The sequence below is a fragment of the Garra rufa genome, chromosome 8 (assembly GCF_049309525.1).
Source record: "Garra rufa chromosome 8, GarRuf1.0, whole genome shotgun sequence".
NCBI classification, from domain to species: Eukaryota; Metazoa; Chordata; class Actinopteri; order Cypriniformes; family Cyprinidae; genus Garra; species Garra rufa.
In genome coordinates this window covers 29,806,448-29,821,175 of record NC_133368.1, presented here as the reverse complement: position 1 = coordinate 29,821,175, position 14,728 = coordinate 29,806,448, and the positions used below count along the sequence as shown (strand labels likewise).

The window sequence follows — 14,728 nt, the reverse complement described above, 5'->3', positions numbered from 1 at the left end:
AAGTAGGTTGCAGTTCTGGAAAACGGTGGCGCTGGAGACTAAATGGTTCCTGATGGTTTCATATCTGATTCTTAACATTAATTCTTACTTTTTTTGCAATTAACATGCATCTTTTCTCCTCCACCTGTTTTTTTCTGACAATGCAGATGCAACAAGCGTTTTTCTGTCCGGTGGTCATGCCTTAACTTTGCAAATTGCAGTATTGCATTAGTATTGCATCCTTCTCATGGGCATTTAATAGTTTTTGAATTTTCAGTCTGAGGTAAATCTCTTTTTTGGCTCATTTTATCTGTAAAAGAAAATGTGCCTAATAATTCTGCACACCTGAAAATAAGGATTTTTTCACTTCCAGCCTTCATGGACAATTATATATCAATTATGAAATAATTAAATACAAAATGAATAGTAGTTATTAAGATTGATGTGGTTTGGAATTATTCAAATGTGCTTGGGAAAAAATATGACAAGAATATCAACTTGCCTAATAATTCTGCACTCCCTGTATATATACACTTTGGCTCCGTCCACACGAAGCCGGTGCGTTCCCTGTCCGATCATTTTTTTTCCCCTTTCTAAAAAATTTCCGTAAACACGGAAACCACTGAAAACGGTGTAGTATATATGCCAGACCAGTATGGGGTGCTGTAATTCTGCCATAGATACACACTATACACGGAGAAGAAGACTTTGAGCATGCGCATAACCTTGCGTGCTGTATACGAACTAAGAAGAAGAAGACGAAGATGCGAACATTATCGCTTGTTGCTCATAACAGTTGCATAGAAGCAATAGATTTTGCTGTAATAAAGCTAGTAGGCTTAGTAGCAACACGAACACAATCATGTAGTCCGCCAATATTGTTGTTGCTGTTACGTGTGACGCAGCCGACACGTGATGTGATGACATCATCGTTTCACAAAATATACGGATTGGCTGTACACACGAAACCGCGAGGGTGTCGTTTTCAGATTTATCCACTTTGGGACCCGGTTTCAAAAAATAGCGGTTTCAGCGTCCTAAAACGCCGGATCCATGTGGATGAAACGCCAATACGATAAAAAATGTAAACGTATACAGCGAAACGCGTCTCCGTGTGGACAGGCCCTATATATACTTCTGCACAACACAACTGATGGTCCCAACCCCATTTATAAGGCAAGAAATCCCACTTATTAAACCTGACAGGGCACACCTGTGAAGTGAAAACCATTTCAGGTGACTACCTCTTGAAGCTCATCAAGAGAATGCCAAGAGTGTGCAAAGCAGTAATCAAAGCAAAAGGTGGCTACTTTGAAGAACCTAGAATATGACATATTTTCAGTTGTTTCACACTTTTTTGTTATGTATACAATTCCACATGTGTTAATTCATAGTTCTGATGCCTTCAGTGTGAATCTACCATTTTCATAGTCATGAAAATAAAGAAAACTTTGGTTCAAAGGTGTGTTCAAACTTTTGGTCTGTACTGTACAATTACTGTGAATGTCATACAGAAATGTCATATCAGAATAGTTTCAGATTAAAAATTTTGATCAGTGACATTAGCCATTAAAACGTTTGTGTTAAATGTGCTGTGACTTTCCTATCAGGACTGGGAAGATGACGTCAGGCGTTTTAAACGGATCTTCCGTCATCCTAGTGACACAGAGCTTGTGGTTCTTATTGGGAATCATGACATCGGCTTCCATAACGAGTGAGTTTGAGGGTTAAAGTTAACCTGCAGGGCAAATGTGTGGTTTTCATGTGTTTTTTTAATATTTAAATATAATCACTTTATTGCAAAATTGTGTATTCCTACTTTGAAGTAATGTTAACTTTTCTGGATTTTTTTTTTTTTTTTGACTCAAGAATGTGGATTTTCAAGTTTAAAGTTGCAACATGCTGTCAGCATAATCTCAAATTAGTTTTTAGAAGCAAGATTGACAGATTGTAAAATGAGGTCATTGTATATGCAAGAGATTTTTTTTTAGCATGTGTGTATACTGGTGCCTGATTTGACTAAGGTGTGGCTCTTGTATTTTCTTTCTCTTCCGTTTGGCAGAATGACTAAGCAGAAGTTGGAGCGGTTTGAGCAAGTATTTAATGTGACGTCAGCGCGGATCCTCATCATTAAAGAAGTCAAGTAAGAATTAGTAATAACAAAAATGACAAAATATAAAAGAAGCTTAAAAAGAAATGATAATGGAATACCCCTTATGAAAATTAACCATGGTTTTACTATAGTAAAACTGTAGTTAACCATGACTGTAGTAACTGTGGTTTTTTGGTGCGTTTTTTTTGGTTTTAAAAAACCATGGTTCTGATACCATGGTTTTACTACGGTTATATTGTAGTAATACTATTATAAAACTGTAGTCAACCATGACTGTAACTGTGGTTTTTTGGTGCTTTTTTTTGGTTTTAAAAAACCATGGTTCTGATACCATGATTTTACTACAGTTATATTGTAGTAATACTATAGTAACCCTTGTTAAAAAATCCTATAGGATTCCAATAGGAATTCTCTACAGCAGGGGTTTTCAAACCTGTCCTGTAGCCTCCCCTGCCCTGCACATTTTGTATGTCTCCCTTATTAGGCACACCCAATTCAGGTCTTGCAGTCTCTACTAATGAGCTGATGATTTGAATCAGGTGTATTAGATGAGAGAGACAAGCAAAGTGTGCAGGGCAGGGGAGGCTCCAGGACAGGTTTGAAAACCCCTGCTCTACAGGATTCCAGTTAGAATTTCTATCATATTTTGGAACCGTAAGGGTTCCATTAGGAATTGTTTTAGGATTTTCTTATACAAAACATAATAATCCTGTAGCATAATTTCTACAGGATTTTAATGGGTTTTATTTTAAAGCATCTTTCAAGAATTTTGAAGAATCCTAACCTTACACCTTTTTATTTTTTATAACACTAATAGTTTAGTGTCTTGCAGTTTACTTTAACTCACCTAGATGTACATTCCAATAGGAATCCTCTACAGGATTCCAGTTAGAATTTCTATCATATTTTGGAACCGTTCCTATAGGATTTTGATAGGACTAGTGTTAGGATTCTTTTTTTTTTTTTTTTTTTTTAGATGCTTTAAAATAAAACAGGATCCCATTAAAATCCTGTAGAAATTATCCTACAGAATATTTATGTCTTTTCCCATAAGAAAATCCTATAAGACAATTCCTATTCCAATAACAATCCAGTACAAGTTTCTTATCAGAATCCTTTAGGATTCTTTGATAAGCAACATACAATGAACAACGTCTACATCAGGGTGATGTCAACAGTAAACTGAAAGTACTTTTTGTTAGCAAAACAAGAACAGTGGAAAAGTGCACCTTCAGATAAAAGTTTCCATAAAGACATGAACAAGCATCCAATTAGATCCCATAAAAAATCCTTTAGGACTGATCCTACAGAATATGTATGTCTTATAAGAATATTCTTATAGAAATGGTTCCAAAATATGATAGAAATTCCAATAAGAATCCTGTACAAAATTCTTATTGGAATCCTTTAGGATTTTTTGACAAGATATAAATATTCTGTCGGATGGTTTCTATGGGATTTTTATGGGATCAAATTGGATGCCTGTTCATGTCCTTTTTTCCCCTTTTTGTAATCTTTTTGTAAACTTTTCCACTGTTTTTATTTTACTAACAAATAGTACTTGCAGTTTGTCGTTTACATTACCTTGATGCAGCACACAGCTTTAGCGCAAACACACACACACACACACACACAGAGAGAGAGAGAGAGAGAGAGAGAGAGAGATGTATGTAACACTTGTCCTTCAATGCAAATACTACAATGGAGCAGTTCTAGACTTGAGTAAGGGAGGTAGATATAAAACTTAGAGGACACCAGAAGATGGAAAGAAAAATAACTCTTTACTGTGACAATAAATAAATGACATAACCAAAAAAAAAAAAGTACACATTGTAATCACACATTGGTGATTGGAGTTAGTGTAAATAGCCTCTGCCAACAACGTGTGCTATTTGCACTTAAAGTATAGTGACGCTACAAAGCCTTAAAGCACAACATTAATTAAAACAGCTACAAATGGTGGCAGAATAGTCACTACTCCAATGTTTTAAACAATGACAATTAGTAGCATAAATATATAACGTTATGACTATCATTAATAATATCAGTTATACAGTTTCATAGCTTTTGACACATAGCTGCTGTGCTAATCAGCAGATACAATCAAACGTGAGTTCAACAACTCACCAAGATCACCCAAAATTGTTGGTTTAGGAGACAGACCAGATAAATGTTACTATTTCATCATTTTTGGCGTCTTTGAAATCAAATTTGAACAAGTTAAACACCCTTAATTACTCGCTGCTTTTCCTCTTCGACCGTTAATCATTTTCAAATGATGCGCGCTACAGTTGCAGGCGCGCTACATTCGGATTTCTTAAAGGGGCCGCGTCAGGACAATACCATATATAGATGTTCGTATTTCTGTGAATTCTTAGTCACATGTAATACATTTGAACTCGTTTGAACATTATGAAATATCATATTTATTATCTTTGCCTTACTTTAATATTATGAATTTCAATAAATACACATTATTTGTTTACATTTGTGTGTATTCATATAGACTGCTATTTTGTGGGTTACCGTGGTTAATTTTGTAGTTACTATGGTTTTACAACAAAAAACAGTTTAAATATGGTTATTGTAGTAAAACTATGGTTTTACAACAAAAAACATAGTTTAAATATGGTTATTGTAGTAAAACCATGGTTTATGTTGTAGTTACTATGGTTTTACAACAAAAAACATAGTTTAACTATGGTTACTATAGTAAAACCATGGTTTATTTTGTAGTTACTATGGTTTTACTACAAAAAACAGTTAAACCATGGTTACTATAGTAAAACATGGTTTATTTTATAGTTACTATGGTTTTACTATAAAAAACTATAGTTAAACCATGGTTCATTTGTAGTTACTATGGTTTTACTTCAAAAACCATAGTTAAACCATGGTTACTACAAAAAAACCATGGTTAACTTTCGTAAGGGACATTTTCATGCAATATTATAATATCCAAAAACAACTTCACAATATATATATATATATATATATATATATATATATATATGTATATGTGTGTGTGTGTGTGTGTGTGTGTGTGTGTATATATGTATGTATGTATGTATGTATGTATGTATGAGGGGCCGTGCAAGCCATAATTTATTCTGGCACTCACACACACATATATTCTCCTCTCACATATGTATTCTCCTCTCACACACACACATATTCTCCTCTCACACACATGTATTCTCCTCTCACACACACATATATTCTCCTCTCACACACATGTATTCTCCTCTCACATACATGTATTCTCCTCTCACACACATGTATTCTCCTCTCACATACATATATTCTCGAGCCGTTTGTGGCCGAACGCGGTACTGCCTCGACATCATTGAGAAGATAATGGGCCAGAGCTGTGTTGGCGCTACACAACACTTCTGGTTTTTCTCTGTCTCGGCTAAAAGCTGTTGTACGTGCAGCTGCTCCACACTTGGTGTAGTTATGTGTACTACGTTCATTCCGAGGCCTTATTTTATTTTAATGACAAATGTCGAGAGCGCATTATTGTAGCGCGAAAGCATATTAATATCATGTTCGAGCACGAATCTCTCCGCTCACACGCGGATTTCCTTTGCTTTCGCACAAAACCGGAGTCGCGCTCTCAGATAGACGTTGCTCTGCTCTCGCTTAGAGAGAGTGTGCGCACTCAAAACGTGTCTCTCCTCTTGCGCAAAGTGTGTGTCCGCGCCTTCAAACGGTGTTCTGCACACTCGAAAATCTATCATGCACTATAGATACGAAGTATTGTCGCTCCTGGATTAAACATTGTCAAAAATGTATCATTATGCATTATAAAGTATCTTAAAACAAAGACTTTCCTTGACTTTTTATAGTTGTATTTTTATTGTATTTCCTATTTTATTGTTGTATTTTCTGTGAATGCATACATGCATCTCTCTCTAATTTACTTAGTAAACACTCTTTTAAAAGGTGCTATATAAACTAGATAAAAAGTTTGTTAGCAAACTTTAAGTTGGCTTGAGAAAGCCTAGCCAATAAGTTTTAAGTAGTTTTAAAAGCTTTTAGTTTAAAGAAAGTTTAAAGGTTTTCAGTTTGAAATAGTTTTAGTTTGATTAATAAAGTTTGAAGATAGATAGGCTAGATAGATATAAATAGTTTGAAAATAGATAGATTTATAGATATAAATAGTTAGAAGATATAAATAGTTTGAATGTGAATAGATGCTAAGGTGTTGCTATGCTGTTGCTAAGGTACCCAGGGTGGTTGCTAAGGTGTTGCTATGTGGTTGCTATGCGGTTGCTAGCATTATTTAAGCAAGACTTGCAAGTCGTTAACATGATTTTTAGCATGACTAACAAGTCGCTAGCATGATTTTATCAAGACTAGCAAGTCGCTAGCATGATATTAGCATGACTAGCAAGTCGCTAGCATGATTTTAGCAAGACTAGCAAGTCGCTAGCATTATTTAAGCAAGACTAGCAAGTCGCTAACATGATTTTTAGCATGACTAGCAAGTCGCTAGCATGATTTTAGCACGACTAGCAAGTCGCTAGCATGATTTTAGCACGACTAGCAAGTCGCTAGCATGATTTTAGCATTATTTTAGCATGACTAGCAAAGTCGCTAACATGATTCTAGCATGACTAGCATGATTTTATCAAGACTAGCAAGTCGCTAGCATTATTTTAAGCAAGACTAGCAAGTCGCTAACATGATTTTTAGCATGACTAGCAAGTCGCTAGCATGATTTTACCATGACTAACAAGTTGCTAGCATGATTTTAGCATGACTAGCAAGTCGCTAGCATGATTTTAGCATGACTAGCAAGTTGCTAGCATGATTTTAGCACGACCAGCAAGTCGCTAGCATGATTTTAGCATGACTAGCAAGTCGCTAGCATGATTTTAGCATTATTTTAGCATGACTAGCAAAGTCGCTAGCATGATTCTAGCATGACTAGCAAGTCCCTAACATGATATTAGCATGACTAGCAAGTCGCTAGCATGATTTTAGCAAGACTAGCAAGTCTCTAGCATTATTTAAGCAAGACTAGCAAGTCGCTAACATGATTTTTAGCATGACTAGCAAGTCGCTAGCATGATTTTTCCATGACTAACAAGTCGCTAGCATGATTTTAGCATGACTAGCAAGTCGCTAGAATGATTTTAGCACGACAAGCAAGTCGCTAGCATGATTTTAGCACGACTAGCAAGTCGCTAGCATGATTTTACCATTATTTTAGCATGACTAGCAAAGTCGCTAGCATGATTCTAGCATGACTAGCAAGTCGCTAGCATGATTTTAGCATGACTAGCAAGTCGCTAGCATGATTTTAGCATGACTAGCCAGTCGCTAGCATGATTTTAGCAAGACTAGCAAGTCGCTAGCATGATTTTAAACATGACTAGCAAGTCGCTAGCCTGATTTTAGCATGACTAGTAAGTCGCTAGCATGATTTTAGCATGACTAGCAAGTCGCTAGCATGATTTTATCATTATTTTAGCATGACTAGCAAGTCGCTAGCATGATTTTAGCATGACTAGCAAGTCGCTAGCATGATTTTAGCACGACTAGCAAGTCGCTAGCATGATTTTAGCATGACTAGCAAGTCGCTAGCATGATTTTAGCATTATTTTAGCATGACTAGCAAAGTCGCTAGCATGATTCTAGCATGACTAGCAAGTCGGTAGCATGATTTTATCATGACTAGCAAGTCGCTAGCATGATTTTAGCAAGACTAGCAAGTCGCTAGCATGATTTTAAACATGACTAGCAAATCGCTAGCCTGATTTTAGCATGACTAGCAAGTCTCTAGCATGATTTTAACATTATTTTAACATGACTAGCAAGTCGCTAGCATGATTTTAACATTATTTTAGCATGACTAGCAAAGTCGCTAGCATGATTTTAGCACGACTAGCAAGTCGCTAGCATGATTTTAGCACGACTAGCAAGTCGCTAGCATGATTTTAGCACGACTAGCAAGTCGCTAGCATGATTTTAGCACGACTAGAAAGTCGCTAGCCTGATTTTAGCATGACTAGTAAGTCGCTAGCATGATTTTAGCATGACTAGCAAGTCGCTGGCATGAATTTAGCATGACTAGCAAGTCGCTAGCATGATTTTAGCATTATTTTAGCATGACTAGCAAAGTCGCTAGCATGATTCTAGCATGACTAGCAAGTCGCTAGCATGATTTTAGCATGACTAGCAAGTCGCTAGCATGATTTTAGCAAGACTAGCAAGTCGCTAGCATGATTTTAAACATGACTAGCAAATCGCTAGCCTGATTTTAGCATGACTAGCAAGTCTCTAGCATGATTTTAACATTATTTTAGCATGACTAGCAAGTCGCTAGCATGATTTTAACATTATTTTAGCATGACTAGCAAAGTCGCTAGCATGATTTTAGCACGACTAGCAAGTCGCTAGCATGATATTAGCACGACTAGCAAGTCGCTAGCATGATTTTAGCACGACTAGAAATGCGCTAGCATGATTTTAGCATGACTAGTAAGTCGCTAGCATGATTTTAGCATGACTAGCAAGTCGCTAGCATGATTTTATCATTATTTTAGCATGACTAGCAAGTCGCTAGCATGATTTTAGCACGACTAGCAAGTCGCTAGCATGATTTTAGCATGACTAGCAAGTCTCTAGCATTATTTTAGCATTATTTTAGCATGACTAGCAAAGTCGCTAGCATGATTCTAGCATGACTAGCAAGTCGCTAGCATGATTTTAGCACGACAAGCAAGTCGCTAGCATGATTTTAGCACGACTAGCAAGTCGCTAGCATGATTTTAGCATTATTTTAGCATGACTAGCAAGTCGCTAGCATGATTTTAGCATTATTTAGCATGACTAGCAAGTCGCTAGCATGATTTTAGCATTATTTAGCATGACTAGCAAGTCGCTAGCATGATTTTAACATTACTAGCAAGTCGCTTGCATGATTTTAGCAGATAGATAGATAGATAGATAGATAGATACGGTTTGTAGATAGATAGATAGATAGATAGATAAGGTTTGAAGATAGATAGATAGATAGATAGATAGATAGATAGATAGATAGATAGATAGATAGATAGATAGATAGATAGATAAGGTTTGAAGATAGATAGATAGATAGATAGATAGATAGATAGATAGATAGATAAGGTTTGAAGATAGATAGATAGATAGATAGATAGATAGATAAGGTTTGAAGATAGATAGATAGATAGATAGATAGATAGATAGATAGATAGATAGATAGATAGATAGATAGATAGATAAGGTTTGAAGATAGATAGATAGATAGATAGATAAGGTTTGAAGATAGATAGATAGATAGATAGATAAGGTTTGAAGATAGATAGATAGATAGATAGATAGATAGATAGCTTAAAGCTTAATTGAGTATCAATGGCTTCTAGCAGTTTACATTAAACATAGTTCAAACAGACATGGACTTTTGGTCAATGAAAGTCTATGGGACCTTTTTATGATTTTTAATATTAATTTTTAAGAAAACCATAACTCAAACCAGTCTGAAAAGATATAGCACACTAAGTCTGAACAGTATGAAGATCTGACCCGAGTTTGGAGTATGTAGCTTGAACGGTCTAGGAGGAGTAGGTGTCCAAAATTTTTTCGGCCAGAAAAATAAGAAGAAGAAGAATAACTAGATATGTACATTTCCTGAAGAAAATGTGAGTGGTGCTTGCAGTGGCAAAACTCGGCCCTCGGTTGCTAGGGTGATGTAATTGGTTACTAGGATGTGGCTGTGAAGATCATAGGTCACTACTTATAGGCCGAGTCAAAACCCACAAACCTCTATGACTTTCTGATCCAAAGATATGATCTCACAAATTGTATGGCAATATAAGTGTATCTGAGATTTTGCCCAAATTTCTCGCCTGCTTTACGATAATCGTACGCTCGATCGCTTAAAAAATTCATAGCACACCTCTCTTCAATAAGCCGGTCGATTTGAGACGTCATTCATGGGTCTATGACAAACGGTGTGGGACTAGTTACACGCCGAAGTTCATAATGGCCTGCATGAACATTCTGCCAATGAAAGTCTATGGGATATTTTTGCCTGCTTTTTCGTGCGCTTTTTGAACATCGTTCGTCCAATCCCTCCGTAAAGTCATAGCACACCTCTCCTTAACAAGCCGCAACATTTGACACCTCATTCATGGGTCTACGGCAAACGGTGCCGGACAAATTAGGCACCGAAGTTCCTATGGGCCTGTGTGTGTGAGTGAGAAAGTGACAGTTGAGATTCAAATTCACAGACATTCTGACATTGTAAATCAATGGGATTTTTTAGCCCGCTTTTTCCTCCGCTGTGTGAACATCGTAAGTCCGATCGCTTAGAAAAGTCATAGCACACCTCTCCTCAATAAGCCGCAACATTTGACACCTCATTCATGGGTCTATGGCAAACGGTGCCGGACAAATTATGCACCAAAGTTCCTATGGGCCTGTGTGTGTGTGTGAGAAAGTGACAGTTGAGATTCAAATTCACAGACATTCTGCCATTGTAAATCAATGCGATTTTTTAGCCCGCTCTTTCCTACGCTGTGTGAACACCGTAGGTCCGATCGCTTAGAAAAGTCATAGCACACCTCTCCTCAATGAGTCGGTCGATTTGACACCTCATTCATTAATCTACGACAAACGGTGTGGGAGGAGTAGCGCGCCAAAACTTTGTCAGGGCGAACAGTAATAGTAATACCCGGGGTGGTTGCTATGCGTTTGTTAGGGTACCCTGGGTGGTTGCTAAGGCCGTTGCTAGGTACCCAGAGTGGTTGCTAGGGCCGTTGCTAAGGTCCCCGGGGTGGTTGCTAGGGCCGTTGCTAGGGTACACGGGGTGGTTGCTAGGGCCGTTGCTAGGGTACACGGGGTGGTTGCTAGGGCCGTTGCTAGGGTACCCAGAGTGGTTGCTAGGGCCGTTGCTAGGGTACACGGGGTGGTTGCTAGGGCCGTTGCTAAGGTCCCCGGGGTGGTTGCTAGGGCCGTTGCTAGGGTACACGGGTGGTTGCTAGGGTATCCGGGGTGGTTGCTAGGGTGTTGCTATGCGGTAGCTAGGGTATCCGGGGTGGTTGCTAGGGTGTTGCTATGCGGTTGCTAGGGTATCCGGGGTGGTTGCTAGGGTCGTTGCTAGGGTACCTGGGGTGGTTGCTAGGGTGTTGCTATGTGGTTGCCAGGGTACCCGGGGTGGTTGCTATGCGGTTGCTAGGGTATCCGGGGTGGTTGCTAGGGTGTTGCTATGTGGTTGCTAGGGTATCCGAGGTGGTTGCTAGGGTGTTGCTATGCGGTTGCTAGGGTATCCGGGGTGGTTGCTAGGGCCGTTGCTAGGGTACCTGGAGTGGTTGCTAGGGTGTTGCTATGTGGTTGCTAGGGTACCCGGGGTGGTTGCTAGGGTGTTGCTATGCGGTTGCTAGGGTATCCGTGGTGGTTGCTAGGGTGTTGCTATGCGGTTGCTAGGGTACCCGGGGTGGTTGCTAGGGCCGTTGCTAGGGTACCCAGGGTGGTTGCTAGGGCATTGGTAGGCAGTTGCTATTTGTCAAAGATCATTACTATGGAGTGTTATAGAGGTTTTAGCCTGATTAGCCCTTAGCTAATTGCTATTAGCATGTAGCCATTGAGTGCTAGCATGTGTAGCATGTTGAAAGTTTGCTAGCATGAGTCAAAAGCAGCAACTCCCATATCTATGCGACATTCTGATACAAAGATATAGGTCTTGCTAATTGGTTGCTAGGGTACTCTGTTTGGTTGCTAGGGAGTGGCCAATGACAAAACTGTAAAGTGTAGTTGCCAGTATGAGTGACATAACCAACCCCCATGTCTCTGTGACATTCAGGTCTGAAGATATGCCTGTGTGGCTTCGGGTTGCTAGGGTACTCTGTTTGGTTGCTAGGGAGTGGCCAATGACGACACTGTAAATTGTAGTTGCCAGTATGAGTGATATAAACCAACCCCCATGTCTCTGTGACATTCAGGTCTGAAGATATGCCTGTGTGGCTTTGGGTTGCTAGGGTACTCTGTTTGGTTGCTAGGGAGTGTCAATGTTGATTGGTGATTGGGCGTTTGCTGCCCCGACTCAAAGGAGTCCGCCCCCATGTCTCTATGACACTCTGATCCAGAGATATGCATCTGGGCCCTTATAATGGAAGTCTATGGGATCAGTTGCTAGGGTGCCATAAATGGTTGCTAGGGCGTGGCTTGACACCTTCATGATGATCCGGAGAGTCTGATTGGCCATCTGAGTAAAATGAGCCCGCCTCCATGTCTCTAGGCCAATGTGATGCTGAGTTATGCCCAATGCAAAACCCCTATGTAAATTACAATGGGTTTTCATGGGACGTCCCTTACCATAGAAAGTCAATGGGGCAAATTTGGAGAGCTCTTGCACCCCAGGGGTACAACTTTTACCCCATTGCGAGGAGTCTTCTCGCACAGCTTGATAGCCTCTCCAGATGTGGCGAATCACGTGTTTCTACGAAATTCTTGCTTGGCGCTACGTTCCGTCAAAATTCGTCCCCATGCGTTGTCTATGGGATTTTGGGGCCGAATTATTACCCCAGGTGACATCATCGTACCCCTGATCGCTTATAAAAGTCGGGGATTTATATTCCCGTATTGGCCGCACAATTTGACGCCCATTTCGAGGGTCTACGACAAAAATTGCGGGACGAGGGGCGCGCCAAAATTTGAACGAAAGAGGGGCATTTGCGCCCCAGGGGTACAACTTACACCCCATTGCGAGATGTGTTCTCGCACAGCTTGACAGCCTCTCCAGTTGTGGTGAATCACGTGTTTCTACGAAATTCTGGGTCTGCGCTACGTCCCGTTAAAGTTGGCCGTAATGCATTGTCGTTGTAAATTTTGGGGTGGTTTTTTGCCCCGTGTGACATCATCGTACCCCCGATCCCTTATAAAAGTCATAGCACACCGAATCTACATTTACATTTACATTTATTCATTTAGCCGACGCTTTTATCCAAAGCGACTTACAATTGGGAATACAACAAGTGATTCATCCTAAGGAGGCAGATCAACATAGGAAGTGTTCAAAAATACCATATATCAGGCGTTGTTAGAAGAGTGCAGGCTAGAAGGAGAAGATCAAGAAAGAGAGGAAAAACAGGCTAGAAGGGAGGATTTTTTTTTTTTTTTTTTTTTTTTTTTATTGAGTCAGATAGTGTCGAAAAAGATGGGTTTTCAGCAGTCGTTTGAAAGCTGTTAAGGAGTCTGCATTCCGGATAGGGGTGGGAAGATCATTCCACCAGGCAGGAACGTTGAACGAGAATGTTCTGGACAGTGATTTAATACCTCTCTGTGGTGGTACAATGAGGCGTCTTTCACTAGAGGATCTCAGTCTTCTGGAAGGAGTGTAGATGTGTAGTAGTGAATGGAGGTAGGCAGGTGATGATCCGGTGGCTGTCCTATAGGCCAGCATCAGTGTCTTGAATTTGATGCGTGCTGTAACCGGTAGCCAGTGCAGGGATATGAAGAGAGGTGTAACATGGGCCTTTTTGGGCTCGTTGAAGACCAGTCGTGCTGCTGCATTCTGAATCATTTGTAGAGGCTTGATTGTACATGCTGGAAGACCAGCTAAAAGAGCATTGCAGTAGTCCAGCCTGGAAATGACCAGGGCCTGGACGAGGAGTTGTGTAGCATGCTCTGTTAGGAAGGGCCTGATCTTTCTGATGTTGTACAATGCAAACCTGCAAGATCGAGCGGTCTTAGCTATGTGGTCTTTAAAAGTCAGTTGGTTGTCAAAGATAACACCCAGATTTCTGGCTGAAGTTGATGGGGTAATTGTTGATGAACCTAACTGGATGGAGAAGTCATGCTGTAGAGATGGAGTGGCAGGAAAGATAAGGAGTTCCGTCTTTGCTAGATTGAGCTGTAGATGGTGTTCCTTCATCCATGCAGAGATATCCGCTAGGCAACCTGAGATCCGTGCAGCTACCGATGGATCGTCTGGTTTGAAAGAAAGATAGAGCTGTGTGTCATCAGCATAGCAATGGTAGGAGAAGCCATGTGCCTGTATGATGGGGCCCAGAGATGTAGTGTATATGGAGAAGAGGAGAGGTCCAAGAACTGAACCCTGAGGAACCCCAGTGACCAGTTGATGAGTTTTGGATACCTCGCCTCCCCAGGCCACTCTGAAAGACCTACCAGAGAGGTAGGATTTGAACCAGCGAAGTGAAGTCCCTGTAATACCCAGCATTGAGAGGGTGGACAGGAGGATCTGGTGATTCACAGTGTCAAAAGCTGCAGATAGGTCCAGCAAGATGAGTACCGATGATTTGGACTCAGCTTTTGCCGTCCGCAAGGCTTCAGTGACAGACAGTAGCGCAGTCTCAGTTGAATGGCCGCTTCTGAACCCTGATTGGTTAGAGTCCAGTAGATTGTTCTGTGAGAGGAATAAGGATAGCTGGTTGAAAACAGCCCGTTCCAGTGTTTTTGCTATGAATGGAAGGAGGGAGACAGGTCTGTAGTTGTCTATGAGTGAGGAGTTAAGTGTAGGTTTTTTGAGCAGTGGGGTTACCCGGGCCTGCTTAAATGTAGTGGGAAAAGTGCCTGTGAGAAGAGATGTGTTGATGATGTGTGTGAGCGCCGGTAGGATTGTAGGGGAGATTGCTTGGAGAAGGTGTG

At 40.1% G+C, this 14,728-nt stretch overlaps 1 protein-coding gene across 1 annotated transcript in view; it reads left to right on the top strand.

Annotated features, from left to right (window-relative positions):
• Positions 1–1,586: 1,586 nt before the first annotated feature.
• Positions 1,587–14,728, top strand: part of LOC141340141 (metallophosphoesterase 1-like) — an 80,400-nt gene continuing 67,258 nt past the window's right edge. The window contains exons 1-2 of the mRNA XM_073845070.1: positions 1,587–1,693; positions 2,042–2,122. Coding sequence (XP_073701171.1) covers positions 2,043–2,122 — 80 coding nt within the window. The 5' untranslated portion in view covers positions 1,587–1,693; position 2,042. The remainder of the gene's footprint in view (positions 1,694–2,041; positions 2,123–14,728) is intronic.